The sequence below is a fragment of the Trichechus manatus genome, unplaced genomic scaffold (genome assembly GCF_000243295.1).
Source record: "Trichechus manatus latirostris isolate Lorelei unplaced genomic scaffold, TriManLat1.0 scaffold00268, whole genome shotgun sequence".
NCBI lineage: Eukaryota > Metazoa > Chordata > Mammalia > Sirenia > Trichechidae > Trichechus > Trichechus manatus.
Window position 1 is genome coordinate 287,018 of NW_004444204.1, and position 24,927 is coordinate 311,944.

The following is a 24,927-nucleotide window of genomic DNA, read 5'->3' on the forward strand; positions in this document are numbered from 1 at the left end:
GAAGCATACTGTCCTTGGTTATCTTGGCACTGGCATGCTCCTAAGAGTGTTCTATATTTAAATCTCACTGCCTTGGGTAGTCAAGTCCCACTATTTTTTATTAAATTTTTACATCGGTTCCTTGGTGCCTCGTGAATTTTTAGAATAACTAAAATTCAAACATATATGTCTACAGAAATTTTATTTTTCCATTAGCTGTTTTGAATCTCAGTCATATTCAGGTATGAATTGTAATGTGATATTATTAACCTACAAGTAGTTCTATCCTTTTTTTGGGGGCTACAAATGCTTTGTGTGCTGTTTAATTATGGGCAGAACCCTTCCCCCATGGTGCACTTTCACACATTTTTCAAATATTTTAGGAACATTTGTGCAAAAACTTAAATAAGAGGAACCCAAAACTCAAACCACTGCTGTCAAGTCAATTCCAACTCATAGTGACCCTGTAGGACAGAGTAGAACTGTCCCATAGGGCTTCCAAGGCTGTAATCTTTACAGAAGCAGACTGCCACATCTTTCTCCCGCAGAGCAGCTGATGGGTTCGAACTGCAGACCTTTTGGTTTGCATCCGAGTGTTTTAACCACTATGCCACCAGGGCTCCTAAATAAGGGGAAAGGAGATGGCTTTTGTCTAAAAGGGACTACAAAGAAAAGTGGATTTTGGGACTGACCCTGCAAGTAGTTGAAGTCCCCTTTTGAGGTAATTTCAAGGATTCCTCATTAACTTCTGCAAATAAATTCTTGGGAATTCTTGGATCTCACAAAATTAATTGTGAGGAGATAGAAGGCACAAACCTGCTGTGTTTTATGAAGGCCAGGGAGAACGTGGGAAAATTTTATTCTTGAAAAATTTCCAGTAACAAAATTCTCCGTTCAAGGAACCTACTTCTGGGGAGCTGGAAGTATTTCAGGACATTTGGGCAGGGGACATTTATTTGAGGATGTTCAAAGGTTACATTCTCTGTGGGGATTCTATCAAAAAAATTTTTTTAAAGAAAAAAACTTAGTTCAGCAGGTTATTTAGTAAGTGTCTACTTTGAACCTATAATGACATCCTACTTCAGAAATATTTATTAAGCATTTCTTATGTCAGGCCCTGGGCTAGGAGCCAAGGGATGCAATCCCTGCCTTTGAGGAGCTCTGCAGGGTAGAGGGTAGAGAGCAAGTAAACCAGCAGTGATTATACAGAGTGATAGGGGCACTGCTGGAAAATTGTCTCACCAGTCACTGAATGCCTTTGCATTAGAGAAAGAGCAGTCTTCTCTGAGGAAACTCAAAAACTCCAGAGGTAGCATCAAATGAGATAATGACTTATTAAGTATACATACATTTATGCATAGCCTCACCTTGACTTTGGATGTTGTCCAAGCCAGCGCATAAGAGCTAACATTAATTAAAGCACGCTATGTGCCAGACACTGTTCCATGAGATAGATGTTGTTATTATCCTCACTTTGCAGATTAAGAAACAAACAGGATCAGGAGCTTGCCCGGTATCAAACAACTTGTAATGGGGTAGGGCCAGGGCTGGAACCTAGCCCGTCTGACTCCAGAGACTTCATTCTCTTGTGTGTGTGTGTGTGTGGTAAAATAACATAAAATTTACCATTTTAACCATTTCCCAAGCCCTTAGGCTTTTTTTTTTTTTTTTCTTAATTTTTTTTGTTGTACTTTAGATGAAGGTTTACAGAACAAATAGTTTCTCATTAAACAGCCGGTACACATATTGTTTTATGACAACAAAGCCCTCACTCTTGACTGCTACATTACTTCTGAGGAGACAGGGACCACTTTGTGAAAAGGAGCTTTTAAAATAAAATATAAACATGACTGCTTTAGCATGCAGATGGCATGTAGGTTTAAATTTTTAAGCAGCAGGAAGAAAATTTTATTTCTGGCTGAAAGCTCTAATATTACAAATGAGATACTGAACTTTTTGTTAAGTTTTCAAAAGCTTGTCTTAGTGTGAAACCTCTGTTGCCTCTAGGATGCAAAAGGAGCGCCTTTGCAGTCAACAAATAAGCATTTTGAGTATCTATTGTGTTTCAGAGTGCTTTCTTGAATGGTTAGAGTCTGCTTCCCACTTCACATTTGGTCTTGTGACAATGCCTTAGTTCCCAGTCATGTTCTGCCCAGCAGATGCTTCCCCTACCTCCCATAATACAGCCCTCTGGCTTCAGTGTCTTCATGAGTCCACTGCCTTACCTACTTCAGAGTCCACACCTTGGAACCCTTGCTCCAAGAAGTGGCCTTAATGCTTCATCTACCCAAGGTCCCCATGCCCTATTTATCCTTTTCCTTTCTGACTCCAGTGGACCCTGGGGCAGGGTGACCTTATTAAAGACTGTATGAAACAAAGTTGTCTGTCATCTCTTCAGAGCGCCCCCCCCCCCGCCCCCCATGGTACTTTGAAAAGGAATTTCGCCTGCTTATATACTTTCCCTCTACCTTCCCTGGAGAAAGGGCAGGTTGGAGTAGTAGCATGTGGTCATTGCCAGGGGTGAGCAGCCAGTTACCATAGTGATTGATAGTGCCAGTTCCCATCCCACCCCTACCTTGAGCATCTGACTGGCTGACCTGGTTTCAGTGTTCCATGCCTCGCTTCCTGGGTAGAGGGTGGTGGGCCGTAAAAATTGCTCGTGCCCCTCCCTTTTGTGTCTCTTTCAACTTTGGCTCTGTTATCTTCCTTTAATGCATTTTTTACTCCCAGCTCTGCTGCATCCCTTCCTCTTATTCTCTGGAATCTTCCAGGCAAGCAGCTGTAACTTTGTCCTCTCCACCCAGCCCCCTCCCCGCATCCTGGGAAGACAAGGAGAGAGGACCCTCTCCCTGTGGAGTTAGGCCTTGGTAGCTGTTGTAACCTGAGAAAAGAAGGAAAAAGGCCAGGCCTGTTGAGCCAGCAGTCATCTCCCTGTGACTTGCCAGAGGATAGGAGCCTTGCTCACTCAGCTCCCTCCCTCTTTCTTTCCCCTCCCCTGCTGCAGCAGGGCCCTCCCCCATCCGCACACACGGGCTGCTGGGTAAGTGGCAAGATGGCTCCCCTGCATGTCTTCGGCTGATCGCTGCCGCTCCGCCAATACAATAGAGCCAGCCACTACCAGCAGCCTGGCCCTCTTCCTCCTTCTCCAGAGAGACCAGTCCAGCCGAACTCAGGGTTTGCCGTGAGGACTTAACGCTTATCTCTTAAAAGCCAGATCTATTTTAGCCTCCCCTCACCACCACCACCTCCCTTTCCATTTACCATTTTTTGGATCCCCAGTTGCTGCATCTTGATTTTCTCTCTCTGGATCAGGTGGCTGGGGAGGAGGTGGTGGGATCTTGGAACAAGGAAGGTGTTTTTTGTGTGGTTTTTTTTAGGATTTTTTTGTTTGGTTTTTGTTATTTCTTCCATTCCAGAAAGGGATAAACAGCACTTCCAGGGGGAGAAAAAAAATCATGTTATCAGAAAGCAAAGAAGGGTGAGAGCTTCACATTTCCATGTATCCCTTTTCCCCATTGCTCTAGCCCACCTCATCTTCCTTCTCTTCCCCCATGGCTTCCATTCCTCTTTTCGCTTTGGTTTGTTTTCTAGTCATTCTGCTTCCCCCCTTTGTCCTTCCTGCCCAGTTTCTAATTGGCTCCACTTGCCCTCTCTGTCTGTGGGAAATAGGTAGTTTGTGGATAAGCCTCTTCTGTAGGTTTAGGCAGTTGAGTCATGTGTTTCTTTGGGGGCCTGTTAGCTGGGGGCACAGTTCCGATTTTCCCCTTCCCCCTTCTTGCGCATCCCTCTCTGCCCCAGGGACGTTGTTCTGACCTCTTGAGTGTCAGCCTGTCGGGAATGCTGGATTTTCTAGTGTTTTTTAACTGCCCGGGAAGGCTTGGTTTCCCCTCTCCTGAGTCTTAGGCCCTTGGTCATCTTGATTTAATTTTTTTCCCAGTATTTGGGTGGGGGTGGGGGTGAGAGAGATGGAAGTTAAAGATGAAGACAGAAAAAGAAGATGGGAAGATAGTTTATCTGAAGTGAATCTCTGGGACTCTGCCTGAAACGGAATCTAACTTGTGTGATGAAGAGGGGGGAAAGATGTATGGTGTGGGGGAGGGTGTGTCCTGCCTGGGAGGCCCGCTCTCTTTATTTCTTGGAAGTTGGAACGATAGTGGGAGAAACTAGATGAAAGTGGAATACAAGAACAATTCTTAAACCTCTGAGGTGGTAAAAGTGGCCTGATTTGTCTCTGAGCTTTCAACTCTCTTGAGTAGTTTTAATTTTCCCATTTGGATGAGAGAGAGTCCTTGTTGAAGTGTGAACCTTCACCAGCCTTTTCTCCCTGCCACCCGCCCCCCCCATTTTCTCCATTCCTGGTGTCTCCAGATCCTACGTGTTAGCACGCCTTTACTTATTAAGCAGTTGATTAAACACAAGGTCAGGATCATTTGCCACAGCCTTGACCATACCTTCTCATCTTTTTTTAGGGAATCAGACTTCCTGTAGTTTCTAATGGAATTTTGCTAGATAAAGTTACCTATAGCCAGGGGCTAGGTTGTGGTCAAATCAGAGTCACTTCTGTGGGACTGTTTTCAGAGTGGGATGTTTCTCTTCATGTAAGAGTACTCTGGTGAGTTACCTCAGAGCAGTTGGAGTCCTGTCCCCACACATAACAGCTTTATCCCATCTGGGCAGTGGGTGGTTGTGGTTTCTGTGATCCATGCTTTTTTCCCAAGTAAAATGGTTGCCCTCTTTCCTGTGGGGGTTAGATTTTTTAGTCTGATCTGAAAAGCAGCCCTCCAATCCCACCGAAGTGATGAGGCATGGGGGTTTCCTGACCCAAAGGCTAACGTCTTGCTCTCTCTTCCCCTTGGTTCTTTCTTGCCCTGCCCTCCCAACCTCTCCTCATACTGTCAGTGAGGAGAAGGAGGAAGTGAACATGGACACAACTGAAAACAGACCTGAAAATGAGATTCCAGAGCCCCCCATGCCTATTGCAGACCAAGTCAGCAATGATGACCGCCCTGAGGGCAGTGCTGAAGATGAGGAGAAGAAAGAGGTAAATATCCAAACCACCCATTGGGGCAGGCGGGCAGGGGTGGACCTAGAGGAAAGAGTAGACCACTCTGGTGATCCCTCTTACATAGTAGGATAAGTTAAAGAAGGGAATAGGCAGGGACTTGGATCAGGATTAGGCCAAGAGAGAATTCGCTAGTTTAGCAAGGGAGACCCTGTGTGATGTGGACAGGGCTCATTCATTCTCCTTTCCTTTTTGGGGAGAGTAGTGCAGTGCAGCTCCTGGAATTTTTTAACTAATTGGAAAGTCAGTTAATGGCCCTTTATCTAAAACCCAGGCTCAGCTTTTCCTGTTATCTTCTCAAGCTTCTCAGGGTGGTAACTCTAGCTTTCCCTCCTTTTTAAAAGCCTACTGGAGCTCAGCGCCATCTAGTGAGTTTTAGTGGTTCTCACCGGATTAGCCAAGTTGAGGAATTTTTGTTTCTCATTTGCCCTCTAGTGGCCTCTTTGCAGAGATGTATCTATTTAGAAGCCAGGATCTGGGGTAATCCAGAAGGCCCCTTCTCCATGTCTGTGATCCTTCTACCTCCTTTTTGGCATATATATATTACATTGTGCCCTGCACCCAGTTCGGGGGGCTCCCCCCCATCAGAGCCAGCGAAGTCTTTTTGGCTCTTACAGTAATAGAGAAAGAAATAGCTGGGCTTGGGAGTGGAGTAATGGGTGGGAGGGACTGTTCTGTGTGTAGCCTTTCTCCGGTGTGTGTTGCGGGGGCGGGGGCCGGTGAAAGTGATTTGATGTGCAGAATATTATTTATTACAAGGTCCTTCTTCCCCGTAAAACTTTGTCCAAGTACCTCATGTACGGTAATCCGCCCGTAAAATATAACCCTGCCCAACCGGCCAATCGCTGATGCCGCCTCTTCCTCTGGACCCACCTGCTGCTACTGAGCTGCCCAATCAGAGCCGAATCTGCTCTCCAGGTGTTTTGGCCAGAGGGGGGCATGTATGTGGGCTCCTGTGATGGGCCCCCTTTTGCCTCCCTGTCTTGCTTACATCAGGGGGCCAAGAAGAGCACTGTTCTGGAGAGACTTGTATTGAGAAAGCAAAAAGCATTTGGAATGGGGTGGACTTGCATCATCTCCCTACTTGGGACACCCCAAGAAGAGCTTGTATCAGTGCTGGGGCACTTGCCCACATGCCCTTGCCCTTTTGAGGACTGTGGGTCTCCTTGTTTGCTACAGACTGTTGGGATCCCCATCTAGGGCACCAAGACCTCCTAAAGAGTCAATATTTGTGATCACAGTGCCGTGCTGTAAAATACCGAGTGGGGCCCTTCGACTTAAGCTGTGACGACTAGGAACCCTGCAGAAGAGTCTAGGGTCTGAGCCCCAGGGATTTAATGCTGATGACAGCCCAGCCCGTGTATCACCAGTTGCTCATCAGGTGGACTTTCCTTTGGTCCCTGTTGTCCATGGTGAAGGGCCGCATGTTGGTTGCTCCAGCTTCTCCTCTGTCCCTGGAGGCAGGGGCTCATCCTTCCACCTGACTGGAACCACTGTCTGAGCTGGAGTCCCTGAGGAGATGCCACACACACCTCTCAGAAGAAAAGTATTCTGACCTTGCTGCTGATTATATGCCAGGTCCTGGGGATACCCACCTACTACCCCCAGGCTACCTTCATCAGAGGCTCCATGATCCTACTCGGTGAGAGGACCCCCTTCCCAATTACAGGCAGAGGAGAAAGGGACTCTGGAGTCATCACCTGGATTCCAAGTATTGGGTGGTGTTATTGCTGCAGTTTGCCACTGGTGGACATATGGTCCTGCCTGCCTCACAGTAAAAGGCAAGGATCATTCCTGCTACTCACAGGCCATCTCATCAGGGACTGCAAGATGATGCCCCTCCAGGGCCGGGACTGATGTCGCTCCCCTTTCCCCCCTCTACCCCTGGCTGAGCTTGGCCACCGCCAGTGAACTGTTTTGACATCATGGAAACTGGGCAGCGTCCCCCCACACGTTTCCCTCCCGCCCCCCCTGCACCCCTGGGAGGACTCTGGCAAAGCCGTGCTGACTACCACGCCGTGCGCCCACCTTTTTTGCCAACCCAACCCCCCACCAATTGCACAGCGCCTAGCAGGGAGGGCTCATTCTGATTGGACCGTCGGTTGACTAGATACAGTACACAGTGAGGTGCGATTGGCTGAACTGAAGATCCCAGGTGTGAGATGGTACCTGGAACATTTGTCATATTCCTAGTTTATTTTCTTCTTCTTCTTCTTTTTTTTTTTTTTTTTTTTTGTTATCTTTTAATTTTTTTTTTTTTTTTTATTTTTCTGATTTCTTTATTGGATTTGTTTATTTATTTATTTGGTTCATGTTTTTCCTGTTTTAATTAAGATCTGTTTTTCTCTCACTAACTTACCCATCGAGAGCAGCCCAGCTAGGGGTCAGCCTGGCCCTTAACAGAGACCAAGGAGACTTGGTTAGACGACACAAACGGGGCTGGGGGTGGACGGGAAAAAATGGATTTCATCAAGAGGATCCTACCCTACCCTTTAGAAGGGTAGTAGGGTGGTCTTAGTTTTTCCAGAAATAAGCACTTAAATATAAAACTTTTCTATCGCCTTTTTCTCTCTTCCACTTTTTGCTCTGTCCATAGTCTTTCTCCCACTGAGTGTTTGGGGCAGGGCATTGCCCTAAAACTGCCTTTTGGTCCCTGGCAGAGCCCCTAAGGTGTCACCCCTGTTTGGAAAAGAAACAGGCTCTGCTAGAGCCATGTAAGGTGGTTGGACGATCTGAGACTCTCCCTGGGAACAACAGTATGCCCTTAATAAAAATCTGCCTTGACTAAAAACACTTTGAAATTCTTTCTGCTGGCATCTGGCTCATGAGCCTCATCTCCAGTGAGTCTGGTGCTGCCCTTTTCCACAGTGGTGAGCATCTGGGCAGTCTTGACAATCAGCTGTCCAGGTGACTCAGTGCCATGTCAGGGGAAGTCAGGCTGGGCATAGAGAAAAGGAGGAGGATTGCCTTGTTGAAGTTGCCATCCCAAAGTTGGTTTTCCTTATGTTTTCCTCGAGTTAGCAACGAAGGACCCAGGAGGACTAGATTACCGAACTCTGGGCACAGCTGACAGGGCTTGGTGTCCTCCTGACCCATAGAGACAGTGGAGAAGGGCATGAACAACATCTTTGAAGGGCTGAAGGCTACCTAATTCTTGTGCCAGCTTATTTCTGGTTAAGCTAATACACAGGCGTGGTATGGACTAGATGACTTTTCCCTGCTGTGATTTTAGTTTTTTTTTTCCTCTAACTTGCATTGATTCTGCTTCGTTTTTGCCATTTGCTGCTTCTGTTTTGGTCTCTGTCTGTCTTTGTGTCTCTCTTTCTGTGTCTTTGGAGCCCATGTTATGACTGCCCCATCTAACCTCCTCCCCCCTCTCTGTGGGGTGTGTCTCTCTCTTTTTTCCCCTTTTTTTTTCTATACAGAGCTCACTGCCCAAATCATTCAAGAGGAAGATCTCCGTCGTCTGTAAGTCTACCCCAAATTGCTGATAAAGGTCAGGGGATACCATTAAAATCAGAATTCATAAGGAAATAGATTCCCATTTTCTTTCGATGTTTTTGTGTAGTCGACCTCTCCCATCCTGTCCCCTCCCCCAGTGAATCTGTATCTTCTTAGCATATGGGAGGTTCCATTTTGAAATTCAAAACTTTAGACAATCCCTGTCCTATATCCTCAGTCATGTTCCTTTCTTATCACTAATGAAATACATGGTGAGTTGTTTCACACCGTTACCCATCCGTCCTAGATGCATTTATCCTTTCAGATATCCAAATGCTCAGAACCAGTGCGTTTGAGGGACTCCTTTATAACAGTGGGGATTTTTACCAGTTTACATTATATTCTGAAAGAGGATCCAAGGAAAGGAGAGTGCCTCATACCTTAAAACAGTAACATTTTTTAAACATTTTCTCAATGGGCAACTAATTTTAGATTGAAAGAGTATAATAGAATGTTGTAACTTAAATATCAATCAATGAAAATTAACCTAAAGGATGACCACATCACAATCATTTTCAGTTAATTTTACTTAGATTTTTGTAATCACAGTCATCTTGTTTCTTCTGATTCCCATGTCCTTCTCAGACTTTGTTTCCCACTACTTTAGATATGTCTACGTACCGCTAAGTTTAAACTGCTTACCACACTAGTCACCCCTCCCTTCTTGTCTTCGGAGATGAGTAGTTTGCATATGTCAAGAAGTGCCTCCAGTCCTTTCATTATTCACTCTGAAGCCATGGTTTCCCCAGTCCCCAAATATAATTTCCTCAAGTTAACCTTTTACTAAAACTCCATCTGAAGGCTGCCTGGTGGGTGTTGTGGTATGAACCAGCAGAGGGCCTGAAGCTATCTAACTGTTGGGTCCTATTTCTTGGGGACAGCAGCCAGCAAGGGGGTACCAGCTGGAAACAGTGACACAGAGGGGGGCCAGCCTGGTCGGAAAAGACGTTGGGGAGCCAGCACAGCCACCACACAGAAGAAACCCTCCATCAGTATCACCACTGACTCACTCAAGGTGAGGTGGGAGGAGCGAGGGAAGGGAGGATGAGACACATTGAGGTGGGAGTAGACATGGGCCCAGTGTAACGGGGTGGGGGGTGTCTGTGTCCCAGAGCCTCATCCCCGACATCAAACCCCTGGCGGGGCAGGAGGCTGTTGTGGATCTTCATGCTGATGACTCCCGCATCTCTGAGGATGAGACCGAGCGTAATGGTGATGATGGGACCCATGAAAAGGGGCTGAAGATATGCCGAACAGTCACTCAGGTAAGGCTCCTGTACCCCATATTGGGGGGAGGGGTCAGTGGACTCGGGTCAGGCAGTTGAGGAGCTAGTCATATAAGGGAAATTTCCCATCTGTGCAGAGGGTTTGGTTAATTGGCACTTTGACTCTGAAGCTTCTCTGCCTTAGTTCAAGAGTCAGCAGACTACCAAATTTGGCCTGCTGTCTGTTGTAAATAAAATTTTTTTGGAACACAGCCACATCAGTTTATTTACCCTTGCCTGTGGCTGCTTTTGCACTATAATATCAGAGTTGAGTAGTTGTAACAGAGACTGTATGGCTCGTAAAGCCTAAAATATTTACTGTTTTGCTCTTTACAGAAAAAGTTTGCTGACTCCTGTCTTAGTTTTCTTCGTGGCATAGTTGGAGCAGTAACAATTCCAGTGTCTGGTGGAGGTGAACTTAATAAATCTCTCCCCACTGGAAGGAACATGCTAGATTGATTCTGTGCCCTCTCTCACCAGGGAGCCAGAAGCTGAGAAGAATATGCGAGAATTTGGTGTTTAACAGACCACCTCTATTGTCTGGTACCTTTATAGGTAGTACCTGCAGAGGGCCAGGAGAATGGGCAGAGAGAAGAAGAGGAAGAAGAGAAGGAGCCTGAAGCAGAACCACCTGTAGCTCCCCAGGTTTCAGTAGAGGTGGCCTTGCCCCCACCTGTGGAGCATGAAGTAAAAAAGGGTAGGTGGCACATTATGAGTGTGACATTATGCAGCTCCCTGAATTCTAGAGCATTTTATTTGGGACTCCTTTAAGTCATTTAAGATTTTTTGCTGTATTATTGTACTTTATGTATCTGTCTTATCTTCCTCTCTTATTAAGCTAGTTGGGGGCTAGGTTTGAATCTGTTTAATTTTTGAGTCTCCACAGTGAGGTTAGCCTAGCACAGTACCTTACACATGATAGGTGCTCAGCACATTTAGATGGAAGAATGACTGGTAGGGAATAAAAGAAAGGGAAGAATAAAGAGTCATATTGAAGGTGAAAGCCAGCATTACTCCCTACTAAAAGCCGTTTGTGTGTTTTATTTTGATAGTGACTTTAGGAGATACCTTAACTCGACGTTCCATTAGCCAGCAGAAGTCTGGAGTTTCCATTACAATTGACGACCCTGTCAGAACTGCTCAGGTGCCCTCCCCACCCCGGGGCAAGATCAGTAATATAGTCCACATCTCCAATTTGGTGAGTCATGGTTTCCCACATTCTGGCCTTGTTTAGTGGTTACCAGTTTGAGCTTTGAGCTCCCGCTTCCTGGGTTCAACTCCTAGACCTGCCAGTTGCTCAGCCACTGACCTTGAGCAGGTTACTTAACTTCTCAACCTGTTTCCTCATCTGAAAAATGGGGATAAGTATCACCTTGCAGGGTTGTTTTGAGGACTTAATATGATAATATACGTGAGGCATTTAGTAGAAGGTCTAGCATGCAGTGTCTGAGTAAATGTTACCACTTCTCATGTTCCTGCAAGAGGGTTCCTAACCTCTGTTCTCATCACGTCCCCTTACCGTTTGAAGCTGTACTCCTGTGACAACAGCTTAGGAAATTTTAGGACTAGTTATGTGAGGATTGTTCTTGCCTTCTTCAAGTCTCTAAAACTCCATTTTCATTGGTAGGTTCGTCCATTCACTTTAGGCCAACTGAAGGAATTGTTGGGACGTACAGGAACCCTGGTGGAAGAGGCCTTCTGGATTGACAAGATTAAATCTCACTGCTTTGTAACGGTGAGGAGAACATTCTATAAGTAGTGGCATACATTTCCTTTTGTAGCCAGTGTGGGCAGTTATAAGGGCATTTAGGCAAGTGGAAGGGGTTGGAGCCGTGTTGTGACCCTCTGCCCTCTCCCTTCCTCCACCAGTACTCAACAGTAGAGGAAGCTGTTGCCACCCGCACAGCTCTGCATGGGGTCAAATGGCCCCAGTCCAATCCCAAATTTCTTTGTGCTGACTATGCTGAGCAAGATGAGGTAAGAAACCTAGGGAAAGGAAGGAGGAGGGGCAGGGGAAGCCATTATCTGCTAGATTCCCGCTGAAAAAGATTCTGTTCTTTCCTCTTCTCCCTCCACTTTGGTTCCTTTAGTTGAGCCATGGGGCCTCAAAAGTCTCTGTACCCCTGCTACCTGGGCTTCTTCAGTGGGAATGGTGTAATCTCCATCCTGACTGTCCTTGTCCCTCCTCTGTCCACAGCTGGACTATCACCGGGGCCTCTTGGTGGACCGTCCCTCTGAAACTAAGGCAGAGGAACAGGGAGTCCCACGGCCCCTGCACCCCCCGCCTCCACCCCCAGCCCAGCCACCACAGCACCCCCGGGCAGAGCAGCGGGAACAGGAGCGGGCGGTTCGGGAACAGTGGGCAGAGCGGGAACGGGAAATGGAGCGGCGGGAGCGAACTCGATCAGAGCGCGAATGGGATCGGGACAAAGTTCGAGAAGGGCCCCGTTCTCGATCACGGTCCCGTGACCGCCGCCGCAAGGAACGTGCGAAGTCTAAAGAAAAGAAGAGTGAGAAGAAAGGTACTTAGCTGTGGGGTAACACATACCCCACTTAGCAGGTGGGAATGGGACCCAAATGGGTTGGCATACGGAGCCATATGCTTCAAATCTGATTCAATTTCTTCCATCCCAGAGAAAGTCCAGGAGGAACCACCCGCCAAGCTGCTGGATGATCTTTTCCGCAAGACCAAGGCAGCCCCCTGCATCTATTGGCTCCCACTGACTGACAGCCAGGTGAGTGCTGCCCTTCCTGACTTGCTCCAAGTTGCATGGAGGCCTGGAGTCAGTTAAAGGGGATGAAACTGAGCATAACAGAAAGAGGCAGTTTGAAGAACCAGTTGATTGGTGTGCCATAGTGAAACGAAATACAAGAAGAGCACACAGAGACAGGAACTGAGGTTTGTGTGCCAGCTAAGCTACTTGGAGCTTAAGTTTAGTTAACTGAGTAATCAGTGTTTTATAAATTCATCCATTTCTGTGCTTTTTTGTTTTTAGGGTTTTTACTTCGTTTATTTAGTTTCTTAGTGATTGGCCTTTTGGGAAATTTTAGGTTTATGTACTGAACTAAAGAGAAAAGAGATTTGTTCACATCTAGGGTAAAGGTAGCTAAGGAAATACCAGAGTCCAGGCACAGATGGTGCCACCACTTTGTGTGGGTATAAAAGTTGAAAACTTGAAGGGAGAAAGATGCTCCAAGATAGGGACAGATGTGATTGCTGGAAATCTCCCCTTCCTCTGTTCTTCTCGCATAAGTTGTTTTCACATGGAGACAGCAGCAAAGCTGATGGTGACCCTGAGCTAGGAGTGCAGGGATCCAAATGCAGATGGACAAAGTGGGACTGGTGAGGGCAGGGCTAAGATGCCTGTTCTCTGCCTTTCCTGCCTGCTTACAGATTGTTCAGAAGGAGGCAGAGCGGGCTGAACGGGCCAAGGAGCGGGAGAAGCGGCGAAAGGAGCAAGAAGAAGAAGAGCAGAAGGAACGGGAGAAGGAAGCTGAGCGGGAAAGGAACCGACAGCTGGAGCGGGAGAAACGTCGAGAGCACAGCCGGGAGAGGGACAGGGAAAGAGAGAGGGAAAGGGAACGAGACAGGGGGGATCGAGATCGAGATAGGGAAAGGGACAGGGAACGAGGCAGGGAGAGAGATCGCCGAGACACCAAGCGCCACAGCAGGAGCCGGAGTCGGAGCACACCTGTGCGGGACCGGGGTGGGCGCCGCTAGCTGGAAAAAGACTAGAGAGAGCTGCAGGCATCAGCCACCCTACCCCAAGGGGGTAAAGGCCACAGAGGAATAGGTACAGTCTCCACCACCCAGCAACCAGGGGGTCTTTCACACTATTTTTGCCCAGTGCTGAAATATGGCTGCCACCTGTCCTCACATACCAAATGCAGCAGTGGCTGCCTACCCTCTCCCCCTACCACCACCATAACCTATCTTGGGACTTAGCCCTCTCCTCTCTCTCATTTTCCATTGAGAGGGAAGAGCTAGGCTAGGGAGGGAGGTGATTGGCCCACAGGTGTGGAATAGCCAGATATCCCAAGCCTCTCTTGCAGTTTTCCTCCATCTTGCTCACCACCCTTCTTGAGTACTCAACAGCCTCCTCTTGGGAACAGCCGGGGTCAGGACTGGGTCATCTATGAGCTGAATCAGCATCTCCTCCTGAGTCCCCGGGCCCCTGCAGTTCCCAGTGTCTTCTGTCCTGCAGCCCCTGCCTCTTACCCACCAAGCCCACAGGTTCCACTTTATATCCATCATTTCCTTTTGTTCAATTTTTATTTTTATTTTTTTTATTATTAAATGATGTGGTCTATGGAAAATAAAAAATCTGACTTAGTTTTAACTAGTGTGTCAGTGGCTTTCGTTGGGCAGGACGTGGGTGAGAGCCAGATTGGAGAATGGCCTTAGCATTGCTTCATTGAATACACTCCACTGCTTCCTGGAGCAGAGATTTCCTGCCATCCTCCATTCCTGCCTTGGCTCTTAACGAGGCCAAAGCTGTGGATCTTCCTCACTGGAGGATGGAGAGGAAGAAACACCTCCCCCCAGAGAAGTGCAGCGTTTTACTTTTTGAGGCTGCACCCAGCAGTGCTAAGAGGGCAAACCTCCGTTTCCGGGTTCCCAGTTTTATGCGCGATTAGACGTTTAGTCACCTGCTCGTCTCCGAGGTGCTTCCCACAACTGCCATCAGGGGGCGGCACCCCCTCGCCCAGTAGGCGCCTGTGAAAGAGCTTCCCCAAAAGGCTCCAGTCCCCGTATCTGTCCCCTCCCGCCGATGTTGCGCCTCCGTTTCTGGGCTGACCGCAGCCCGCAGACTCCCTGGACTTTTCTGCGCACCGTCCTTAAGCACACTCAGCCGACACGCTACTGTGCCCTCCACGGGCTCCCAAAATGCCGCTGCCACCTTGCGGCTGTGGTCCACACCAGCCCCAAACGCCGGTCCGGAAGCGGGGCGCTGGGCCTCTGCAGTGGGCTCCTCATTCCCCCCACTCGCCCTGTACCCCGCTGTCGGGTCGTGCAGGCGGCTTCGCGTACCCAGGTGTATCCTCCCCGCTAGTTCTTCGGAAATGGCCTGGCGCCTTGACCCGAACCTCCTCCCACCCGAGTGCCCTGCCGGGCGTTCCGGGCCCGGCCAGCGAGCGGCGCAGCATCTGTACGCGCCCGGCAGCACCGAGGGGCGGGCGCAAAGCGTCGCCCCCGCCCCTGCCGCGCGGGCCGGGATGGCCGGGGCGGGTCGGAGGCTGGACTCTCTTCTCCCGCGCGGCGTGAAGCCGCCTCGCTCCTCCGCAGGAGGAGCCTCCTTCTCCCGCCCCCTCCGTCTCGCTCCCTTGTTCTCGCCGGGGCCGCTCGGACCTGCGGCGGAGCCCGCTCGGATCGGCTCGGGGCTGCGCCCCGGGGACCCGGCGGCGGGCACTGGCAGGGGCGCACCCCGCCACGCTGGGCCCTCGGCACTGCCAGGTAGGGGCGCCCGCCCGGGAGCTCGGGGTCGGGAACCCGCAGAGTGGCAGCAGGGGGCCCGCAGCCTGCGGGTGTCTTCAGTGCGGTGCGCTCCGTGGCGAGGAGCCCACTGCCGACTCCCTTCTCCCGCGCTCTGTTTCCCTTCTTCCCTCGCACCTCTCTCCCTTTTTTCCCCCATTTTATTCTCCCTCGATTTCTCTTCACCCTTCCTTCTGTCTGCCTGTTTGCCTTCGTTGCCCCTTCCCTCTGTCTCGCGATCCCTTCTCTCCCTCTTTGCTGTTTTATTCCTCTACCTTTCTCTCCTTTCCTTCCCCCGTTCCCTCCCTCTTCTTTCCTCTTTCTGCTATCCTGTTTCCTACTCCTCTATCCCCCTTCCTTCTCTCCCACTCGTCGCGCCTCCCTCTCTGGCCCCGCTTCCCTCCGGCTTCCCTCTTCCCCCGAGAGGGAACGGACTGTCAGGTGAGTGTCTGCTCTGGGGACGAAGGAGGGGCGGCAGCGGCAGCTACCTGAGGGGAGGACAGAGCAGTGGGAAGGGTCCTCTCTCGCTGCCTTCCCGCAGCCTCCCCCTACCTCCGCCCCTCCTGGCTGCTCCTTCTCCCAGAATGAAGTTTCCGGAGGCCTGGTCTGACCCCCGCAGCGGAGGACTATCCTTGCCTGCTCATCACTCACACGCTGAAAGCCCCTCTGTCCCCGGTGGATCTGGTCCCAAGCCTGGTACCTATGACACCTTTCTGCCTTTCAGGCTCCCAGGCTGCCGCCTCCTTTGATCTCTTTCCTTCTGTCTCGTTGCCGTCTGTCTCTGTCTCTCATCTAGTTTTCTCTGTCTCTGCCGGACAGTCCCTGAGTCTTGGTCTCGCCCTCGATCACTCTGTTTCTCTGGCCTCTGAGTCTTCCTTCGCTGCCCCTAGTCTCGTCACCCCGCCCCCAAGCCTGCCCTCTCCTCTTCCAGCTCTGGAACTCTGCCTCCGGAGCCCAGTCCCCTTACAGGACTGCAGAGCTGTGTGGGCTGGGGCAGGGTCTGGAGAAGTGGGCTTCCTCCCGGGGAAGAGGGCTCTCTAACAGGTTTGCAACCCGGTCTTAGGCTGCACCCCTCGACATCTCTCATACTGACCCTAGACTCTTTAAGGCCACACCTCCATTAATCCCAGCCTCTGAATTTTAAGTCCTTTCCTTGGTAGCCCCACCTCCTCCAACTCCCTGGCTGCCAGCCCAACCTGGGAAGGCAGGGACCAGATTTGGGCTTCTAAGCCCTCCCAGCATCCCCTCTCCTGTTTTCTTTCCCAGCTTCCCTGCTCAGAGTTGACTGACTGGAGATTTATCAGCTTGGAGGGCTGGAGGTGAATACAAGCAGGGATGACTGGAGGGAAGGATCAAACTGCCTGCTCTGTTTTAGTCTGGTTCTGTGCAGTGGGGTGTCTGGTTCTTTCGAGGTCTGATCTTCAGATCTAAATTTGGGAGTGCTAGTAGTGGTAGGGTTTCTTTGACCATCAGCAGTTACCTGTCCTGCAGGTGTGGATCCATGAGGTAGCCCCAGCGCATCTGCCCCTGCGCCCCAGCCAGTTCATGGGCTGCCCAGCCTGACCCAGCCTCAGCACCCGGGGCCAGTGAACAGAGCGCTGGCTGGAGCCCAAACATGTGGGGCCTGGTGAGGGTCCTGCTGGCCTGGCTGGGTGGCTGGGGATGCATGGGGCACCTGGCAGCCCCAGCCCGGGCCTGGGCAGGGTCCCGGGGGGGGCCAAGGCCTGGACTACTGAGGACCCGAAGGAGCTGGGTCTGGAACCAGTTCTTTGTCATTGAGGAATACGCCGGTCCAGAGCCCGTCCTCATTGGCAAGGTAAGGATCATCCCCTCCCACGTCTACCCTGACTCTTGAGGCCCTTAGGCCCTGCCCTACAACTTCATCACTTTTGCAGTGACCTTGGTCCCCCAAGACTCCCAACACTTCACCCAAACCTAGACTTTTTCACCTCTATTTCTGCCCTTGGAGCCCTCTGCCATTTTTTCCTGACCCCCTACAGCTGCACTCAGATGTGGACAGGGGTGAGGGTCGCACGAAGTACCTGCTGACTGGGGAGGGGGCAGGCACTGTCTTCGTGATTGATGAGGCCACGGGAAACATCCATGTCACCAAGAGACTGGACCGGGAGGAGAAGGCACAGTATGTGCTACTGGCCCAGGCTGTGGACCGAGCCTCCGACCGACCCCTGGAGCCCCCATCGGAGTTTATCATCAAGGTGCAAGACATCAATGACAATCCACCCATCTTTCCCCTCGGGCCCTACCATGCAACTGTGCCCGAGATGTCCAATGTTGGTGAGTACCCCAGTTCCCCACTTGACTTCCCCCATTGCCATCTGCCCCAGAACCCACCTCTTTTGATTCAGCCTCCCTCATATGTGGGCCCTCAGCAACTGCTATTCTTCCCCACTCGGGCCTGCCCCTGCTGAGTGGGTGCTGGCCTCCTCCACAGGGACATCAGTGATCCAGGTGACTGCCCACGATGCCGATGACCCCAGCTATGGGAACAGTGCGAAGCTGGTGTACACAGTGCTGGATGGACTGCCTTTCTTCTCTGTGGACCCCCAGACTGGTGAGGGTGGAGCTGAGGAGTCTGGTGGGACAGCCATGGGGACAGATACCCCCTGACCCAGTGTCTCTCCTCAGGAGTGGTGCGCACCGCCATCCCTAACATGGACCGGGAGACACAAGAGGAGTTCTTAGTGGTGATCCAGGCCAAGGACATGGGTGGCCACATGGGGGGGCTGTCGGGCAGTACTACTGTGACTGTCACTCTCAGCGATGTCAACGACAACCCCCCCAAGTTCCCTCAGAGTAAGAGGCCAGTGCTGCCGCCTGAGCTATCCTTTGACCACCCCATCACTACAGCCTCTGGAGAAGCCTCCCCTACCCACCCCCATCTGGTTCAGGCCCTGGAAGAAGGAAGTGCTGGGAGTAGGGAGGAGGGCTGGGGGCCTCTCTAAGAATGTATCTCCCCTCCACCTACCCCCAAGGCCTGTACCAGTTCTCTGTGGTGGAGACAGCTGGGCCAGGCACCCTCGTGGGCCGGTTGCGGGCCCAAGACCCAGACCTGGGAGACAATGCCCTCATGGCATACAGCATCCTGGACAGGGAGGGTTCCGAGGCTTTCAGCATCAGCATAGACTCCCAGGGTCAAGATGGGCTCCTCACTGTCCACAAGGTAAGCCTCCTGTCTAAACACTCGTGTCTGCCTCCTGCCTCACTCACTGGGCACCTTCCTAACTGGTCTAGAACAAACTCAGGAACCCCCTACGCTGGAGCTTAGAGATCAGGGTTATCTCCTCATCTTTCAGATGAGTACCTGAGGCCCAAAAAGGGGAAGTGACTGGCTCAAGGTCATATAGCAAATCTAGGTTGTAGCTGGGGCAGACCTAGAGTTGTCCACTCAGTAATCTGCCCCCTGGCTTACCACCAAAGCCACTGCACCTCTGGTGCCTGCCTCTCCTCACCTTCCATGAGCCTGGTCCTGCCCTGGTTTCCGCATGCTCTCTCCCATTCCCCATCTCCTCTCACCATAGGCCCTAGACTTCGAGACCCGTCGCTCCTACTCCTTCCACGTGGAGGCCACCAACACACTCATTGACCCAGCCTACCTGCGGCGAGGGCCCTTCAAGGATGTGGCCTCGGTGCGAGTGGCTGTGCAGGATGCCCCAGAGCCACCTGCCTTCACCCAGGCTTCCTACCACCTGGCAGTGCCCGAGAACAAGGCTCCCGGGACTCTGGTGGGCCAGGTTTCTGCCTTGGATCTGGACTCCCCAGCAAGTCCCATCAGGTGAGTTGGGCTGTAGGTGGAGAAGGGTGAGGCCTCGAGCAAGAGTTCAGGCTCAAGCATATTCCCACAGGGAATCACTCTAACCTTCCAGCAGAGGTCTCCCTCCCTTCAGCCAGGTGGGCGGAAGTTTGGTCTGGAGGCTTGGTGGTAGGGGAGGGTGGTAAGGCCTGGCTAACCACTCCCCTTGACTCTCCACCCATCCCTCTGGATGGATAATAGTGGCACCTCCCAGTGGTAGTGCAAGCAGATGTACTCTCATTTGATAAGTGTGATAGCTATCATTATTGATCACTTCTAAGTGCTAACAAATTTACCCACTTGATAACATTCAGTTCTCACGCCAGCCCTATGAAGTAGGTGTTATTATCACTAGTTGTTTCAGAGGTGAGACTGTGAGAGGTTAAGTAACCTGCCTAAGGTCACAGGGGAAGTGGCAGAACTGGGATTCAAACCCCGACTTGTCTGTTTCAAACAGCCACTCTTCCCACCTCACAGCCAGCATCCCTGTCACTGCTCTGTGAGTGAGGCACTGTGTCCTTCCCATTTTGCAGTTTACTAAATAGAGGATAAACAACTTGCCAAGGTCACAGAGCTGGTCAGAGGCACAGCAGGGGCTAGAACACAGGTCCCTGGGGCCCCAGAACAGTGCCCGGGAGTCTAAAAGACAGGCGGTGTTTATCTCCACCTCTTCTTTCTATATTCTGCCCTACTCACTCCCATGAAAACCCAGACCCCTTGAGTCTTAGGACAGGTGTTTAATGCTGGTGACCTCCCAGGATATTTCCCTTTTAAGGGGACTCTAGCCCAAAGCATGGCTCTGGGTGCATGGGGCAGCTTCTGCTCAGGCCCTCTGCCCAGATGAGCTGTGAGGCCACAGAGAGGGAGGGAAGGGTAGCAGCAAACTCCAACCCTGCCCCTAGATCAGCCCCCAGCACCGCTCCATCTTCCCCAGATACTCCATCCTCCCCTACTCGGATCTGGAGCGTTGCTTCTCCATTGAGCCCGAAGATGGCACCATCCGCACGGCAGTGCCCCTGGACCGCGAGGCTCGTGTCTGGCACAACCTCACTGTGCTGGCCACAGAGCTTGGTGAGGAGTCCTGGGCTGCCCAGGAGGCCCTCCTGGGAGAAGGGCTGTCCTTGAGTGTGGGGGAGGGGGCTGTTGTGTCCCAAGCCTGGATCATCACCACCAGGCAGAACTGGTCTGCTAGGCTGGGCTGGGCTGGGCTGAGCACAGTGGGTCTGCCTAAGCATTCCCCTGACCCCAAATTCACCCCCTGCCTGACTTGCCCCAGCCCGGAAATAAACCCAACCTCAAACAGCATCCAACCCCTAAATAATCCCAAACTGTACCCTGGCAGACCCTGCCCTGACCACTCTGCAGCTTCAGGCTGGGAGTTGGGGGCCGGGGAAGGGCTGGACACCTTCTCTGGAGGCTGAGTAGGAGGGCACCCCTCAGCTGTGAGAAGGCACCAACAACCCCTCCCTAAGAAGCCCTGTTGGAAGCCCTGGTGGGGAGCCCCGAGGTAGGAGGGAGGGTTTGGCCCTATGGGCTGGCTCCTCTTTTGCTGTCAGTCACCAGCCTCTGCAGACTTCGGGTGGTAGGGAGAGGGGGCTAAATTCTCCCTCACCTCTGTGAACAGCCCCTCCTCACCCCTGTTCACATCCCCCGGGGAAGCCCGAGGGTCTCCCTTACCCTACTGTCTGCATACTGTATATGGTCGTTGTCCTGTGTATAGCTGTATGTGTAGATGTTTGTATGTGTAGATGAAGAGCTATGTGTACCTGGGTATGTATGTAATTTCATATGCATGAAAATATATATGTATACCCACACACATATTTGTGTGTATGTTTATAACTAGATATATATGTGTAGGTATGTGTGAGTGCTTATGTAGAGTAATATTTGTGCATATGTGCAATTGGATGTCCATAATGGTATGTATAAAGAGCTGTTTGTATATATTATTTTGTGTATGTGGGTGCTGGAGACAGATAATAATAATTTATTGATTATTTCTTGTGTATCAGGCAGTATTCTAAGAACCAAATATGGATTAATTCATTTAATTATCACCACAACTTTATGAGGTAGATACTATTATTTCCTCATTTTAAAATGAGGAAACTCAGGCAAAGAGAAGTTAAGTAACTTTCCAAGAAATTAAGTGGTGGAGCCCTCAAACCCAGTTAGGCTGCAGTCTGAGCTGTTGTCACCTATATCATACTGCCTCTCATATATGTTTTATTGTATGTGTATAGGTCTGTGTTTGTGCATATACGACTGTGTGTTACATGGCAGTGCACGTGCATGTGTAGTTGTGTATGTCCGTGCGCATGCCCTATGTGTATGTGTGTGTGTATACATACAAACACACCCACTCCTCACTTATCAACATGGTTCTGTTCCAAAGACCAGGTTGTTATGCGAAAATCAGCATTATGCAAAAATGGAGGATGGCTACATCATTACATAACCGCCAAATTACATCATTACATAACTTCCAAACCACTGAGAATTATGCCCCAGCCAAGTGGACACATAACCGTAACCATCACAGCCAATGTTACTCTCACCTCACACCTCCACATTTGTTACTGTCAAATGTACGTCGTTAATGTGCAAAATGGTAGATTTTTTACTATTGTCGTAAATGCAAAATGTCAGACAATGAGACAGTCAATAAGTGAGGAGTAGGCGTACAGGCAGTCCCCAGGTTATGAATGTCCAACTTATGGACAACTCATACTTGCCCTTTAATGACATGTAAATTTACCGTCACTTTGAAATGACTGAACCAACCCCTACTCACAACATATTCTTCATTACAATCACCTTCACTTGCTGCACATGCAGCTTTTAAATCACTGAAAAGGCTTTGAGCCTTTTCTTGCACTAAAGTAAGGCTAAATAAGAACAGTATGCATCTGTTCTGACTTACCTACAAATTTGACTTAAAGACACAGGAACAGATCTCATTCATGACCCAGGGACTGCCTGTGTGTGTGTGTGTGTGTGTGTGTGTGTGTGGCTGCTTATGTATACATAGCTCTGTGTGTGTATGTTCCCCTCACTGTCTTCTCACCCTCCTGCTAAGTCCTGCCCCCCTGCCCCCACCCTGATATCAACTAGAAGGTCCTGGGTCCTTACTGCAGGAGTGGACCCCATCATCATCCTGTCTCTGGGGCATCCTGAGGCCTTTGAGCCAGGCCGTTCACTCAGCCTCCCCTGCCCAGACTGGGACCTCAGCCCCTTTCTCCAGAGCCAGCTAGCTTGCCCCTTGCCTGGGGGGGAAGACTAAAGGAATTAACAGACTTAGGAGAGGTGGGCATTGGAGTAGGCAGGAATATACTTTCCCACTCTTGGTTGGACAGCGTGAACTGTGAGGAGCAGGGCAGGATAATGGTGGAGAGCCACCTGATGAAGGGATGTGTGAAGAGGGGGCCTGTGTGTCTGGCTGTAGGGCCCAGGCTGGCCTGGGCTCTGCACCCTGTAGATCATGCAGCTTCTCTCTCCCCAAGATCAACTTTAAGTGATCTCATTGCTGCACCACAACCTCCCAGACCTCTGATGGGGCGTGTGTGTGTGTGTGTGTGTGTGTGTGTGTGTGTGTGTGTGTGTGTGTGTGTGTGTGTGTCCATCCCACCGGTGCTATGCATGGCCTTTTTGCATGAAAATGCACTCTCTGGGCCCTGGGTGTGACACTGCATGCACTGTGTATTTTGAACATTCATTTCATGTATATTGCACTTGCTGAGTGTACACTGGATATGTGGTATGAATGTGTTTGTATATTTCATGGTTATTGTCTATGTGCAACCTGTATGCACCCTCTGCATGCTTTCATTTATGCTGCATGTGCCCTGCATGTGGGTTGTTTCATATGTGTGTCATGGGTGCTGCATTCCTGGGCTGTATATTGTGTATTGCACATGTCTTGGGTACTACATGAATGTTGTATGCACTTGATATTCATTCATTTCACAACACTGTTTGCTACGTGTATCTTTCATGCCTATTTCTTGTGTTGCACACATATGCTACATGTGGTATCCGTGTGCACGCACTATATGTGTTGTGTGTGTGTGTGTGTGTGTGTGTGTGTGTGTGTGTGTGTGTGTGCATGTGTGGGGTGTATGCATCCGTGTTCTGTCTTCAGACAGCTCTGCACAGGCCTCCCGAGTACAAGTGGCTGTCCAGACCCTGGATGAGAACGACAATGCCCCCCAGCTGGCTGAGCCCTATGACACCTTTGTTTGTGACTCTGCAGCCCCTGGCCAGGTGAGCAGCTGAGACAGAGGGGTTGAGGCCTCCAGGTCTTCAGCTGCCAACTCCATACAAGGCCTCTCTTCTTCCTCGCAGCTGATTCAGGTCATTCAGGCTCTGGACAGAGACGAAGTCGGCAATAGCAGCCGCGTCTCCCTTCAAGGCCCTCTGGGCCCTGATGCCAACTTCACTGTCCAGGACAACCGAGGTGGGCGGTCTCGGTACAACCACCTGTGCTTGCCTCCCTTCTCCCCTCCTATGCCACCCCCATAGCCCTGCCTGCCTGACCCCTGCCCCACCTGTCTGCACCCTCCACCCAACTTGTCTGCTGCGGCTCTTTGAAGAGTGGTCATTCCTGGCCTCCTCATGGGGAGCTGGCTCCATGGGCCAGACTGACCCCACCAGAAAGGTATTCCAGGGGGTGCCCCAACATCTTCCCTCTCCTACAGATGGCTCTGCCAGCCTGCTGCTGCCCTCCCACCCTGCTCCGCCCCGCCAGGCCCCCTACATTGTTCCCATAGAACTGTGGGACTGGGGGCAGCCAGCACTGAGCAGCACAGCCACGGTGACAGTTAGTGTGTGCCGCTGTCGGGTGGATGGCTCTGTGGCGTCCTGCCGGCCCGAGGCACAGCTCTCACCTGCTGGGCTCAGCACCGGGGCCCTGCTTGCCATCGTCACCTGTGTGGGCACCCTGCTTGGTGAGTCAGGCTATGGTGTGACATAGATGTGGGGTCCAGACCCACAGGAAGTGTGGAGAGGAACCAGGTCCCTTGGGCTTGAAGAAGCTTGCATGCCTGGATTTTCCCATTGCCTGGCATGTCCAAGAGAAAGTCTCTGGCCTCCTATCCCTGACCTACCAACCCATAGCGACAGCAACAAGCCATGAAGATGGTCCATTTGACCCTCTGGTGGCATAGTGATTAAGAGCTTGGCTGCTAATCAAAATGTCAGCAGTTCGATTCTTGCAGTGGTTCCTTGGAAACCCTATGGAGCAGTTCTACTCTGTGCTATAGGGTTGTTATGAGTCGAAATTGACTTGATGCAACGGGTACTCTGTGCCAAGTACTGTACTGGACACACCACGGTGGTATTTCATTTCATTCTTTCAACAATCCTAAGAGGTAAATATGTTTTCCACACAAATACACTGAGGATCAAAGAGGTTCAGAGAAGTTAAGCAACTTCCCATGATCACACAGCTAGTAAGTGGTAAAGTCAGGATTCAAACCGAGGTTTGCCGGACGTCAAACCTGGGGCTTGTAACCACTGGCCAGCACTGCCTCCTGTATGGCCTAAGCCATCCTTCCTTCAGAATGGAAAAGGGCCGCCCTGTTTCCGGGCATCTGTGGGCTCAGTGGCCTATGTGCGTCTCTTGCCTCAGCCCTGGTTGTGCTCTTCGTGGCTCTGCGGCAGCAGAAGCAGGAGGCACTGATGGCGCTGGAGGAGGAGGACGTCCGCGAGAACATCATCACCTATGACGACGAGGGCGGCGGCGAGGAGGACACCGAGGCCTTCGACATCACAGCCCTGCAAAATCCCGACGGGGCGGCCCCACCGGCCCCCGACCCGCGGGCGCGCCGCGATG

The 24,927-nt window shown here is 50.8% G+C and overlaps 2 protein-coding genes across 2 annotated transcripts in view; both read left to right on the forward strand.

The window, feature by feature from the left end:
* ACIN1 (apoptotic chromatin condensation inducer 1) overlaps positions 1-14,183 on the forward strand; it is a 33,300-nt gene extending 19,117 nt beyond the window's left edge. The window contains exons 10-20 of the mRNA XM_004389924.2: positions 4,879-5,020; positions 8,467-8,509; positions 9,424-9,557; positions 9,655-9,807; positions 10,363-10,504; positions 10,860-11,005; positions 11,435-11,542; positions 11,677-11,784; positions 12,005-12,329; positions 12,442-12,542; positions 13,202-14,183. Of these exons, the coding sequence (XP_004389981.2) occupies positions 4,879-5,020; positions 8,467-8,509; positions 9,424-9,557; positions 9,655-9,807; positions 10,363-10,504; positions 10,860-11,005; positions 11,435-11,542; positions 11,677-11,784; positions 12,005-12,329; positions 12,442-12,542; positions 13,202-13,528 (1,729 nt within the window). The 3' untranslated portion in view covers positions 13,529-14,183. The remainder of the gene's footprint in view (positions 1-4,878; positions 5,021-8,466; positions 8,510-9,423; positions 9,558-9,654; positions 9,808-10,362; positions 10,505-10,859; positions 11,006-11,434; positions 11,543-11,676; positions 11,785-12,004; positions 12,330-12,441; positions 12,543-13,201) is intronic.
* A 942-nt stretch (positions 14,184-15,125) lies between these two features.
* CDH24 (cadherin 24) overlaps positions 15,126-24,927 on the forward strand; it is a 13,136-nt gene continuing 3,334 nt past the window's right edge. The window contains exons 1-13 of the mRNA XM_023724920.1: positions 15,126-15,262; positions 16,547-16,599; positions 16,772-17,096; positions 17,281-17,575; positions 17,733-17,852; positions 17,927-18,094; positions 18,274-18,461; positions 18,820-19,073; positions 20,026-20,162; positions 23,236-23,357; positions 23,439-23,550; positions 23,792-24,040; positions 24,724-24,921. Of these exons, the coding sequence (XP_023580688.1) occupies positions 16,896-17,096; positions 17,281-17,575; positions 17,733-17,852; positions 17,927-18,094; positions 18,274-18,461; positions 18,820-19,073; positions 20,026-20,162; positions 23,236-23,357; positions 23,439-23,550; positions 23,792-24,040; positions 24,724-24,921 (2,044 nt within the window). The 5' untranslated portion in view covers positions 15,126-15,262; positions 16,547-16,599; positions 16,772-16,895. The remainder of the gene's footprint in view (positions 15,263-16,546; positions 16,600-16,771; positions 17,097-17,280; positions 17,576-17,732; positions 17,853-17,926; positions 18,095-18,273; positions 18,462-18,819; positions 19,074-20,025; positions 20,163-23,235; positions 23,358-23,438; positions 23,551-23,791; positions 24,041-24,723; positions 24,922-24,927) is intronic.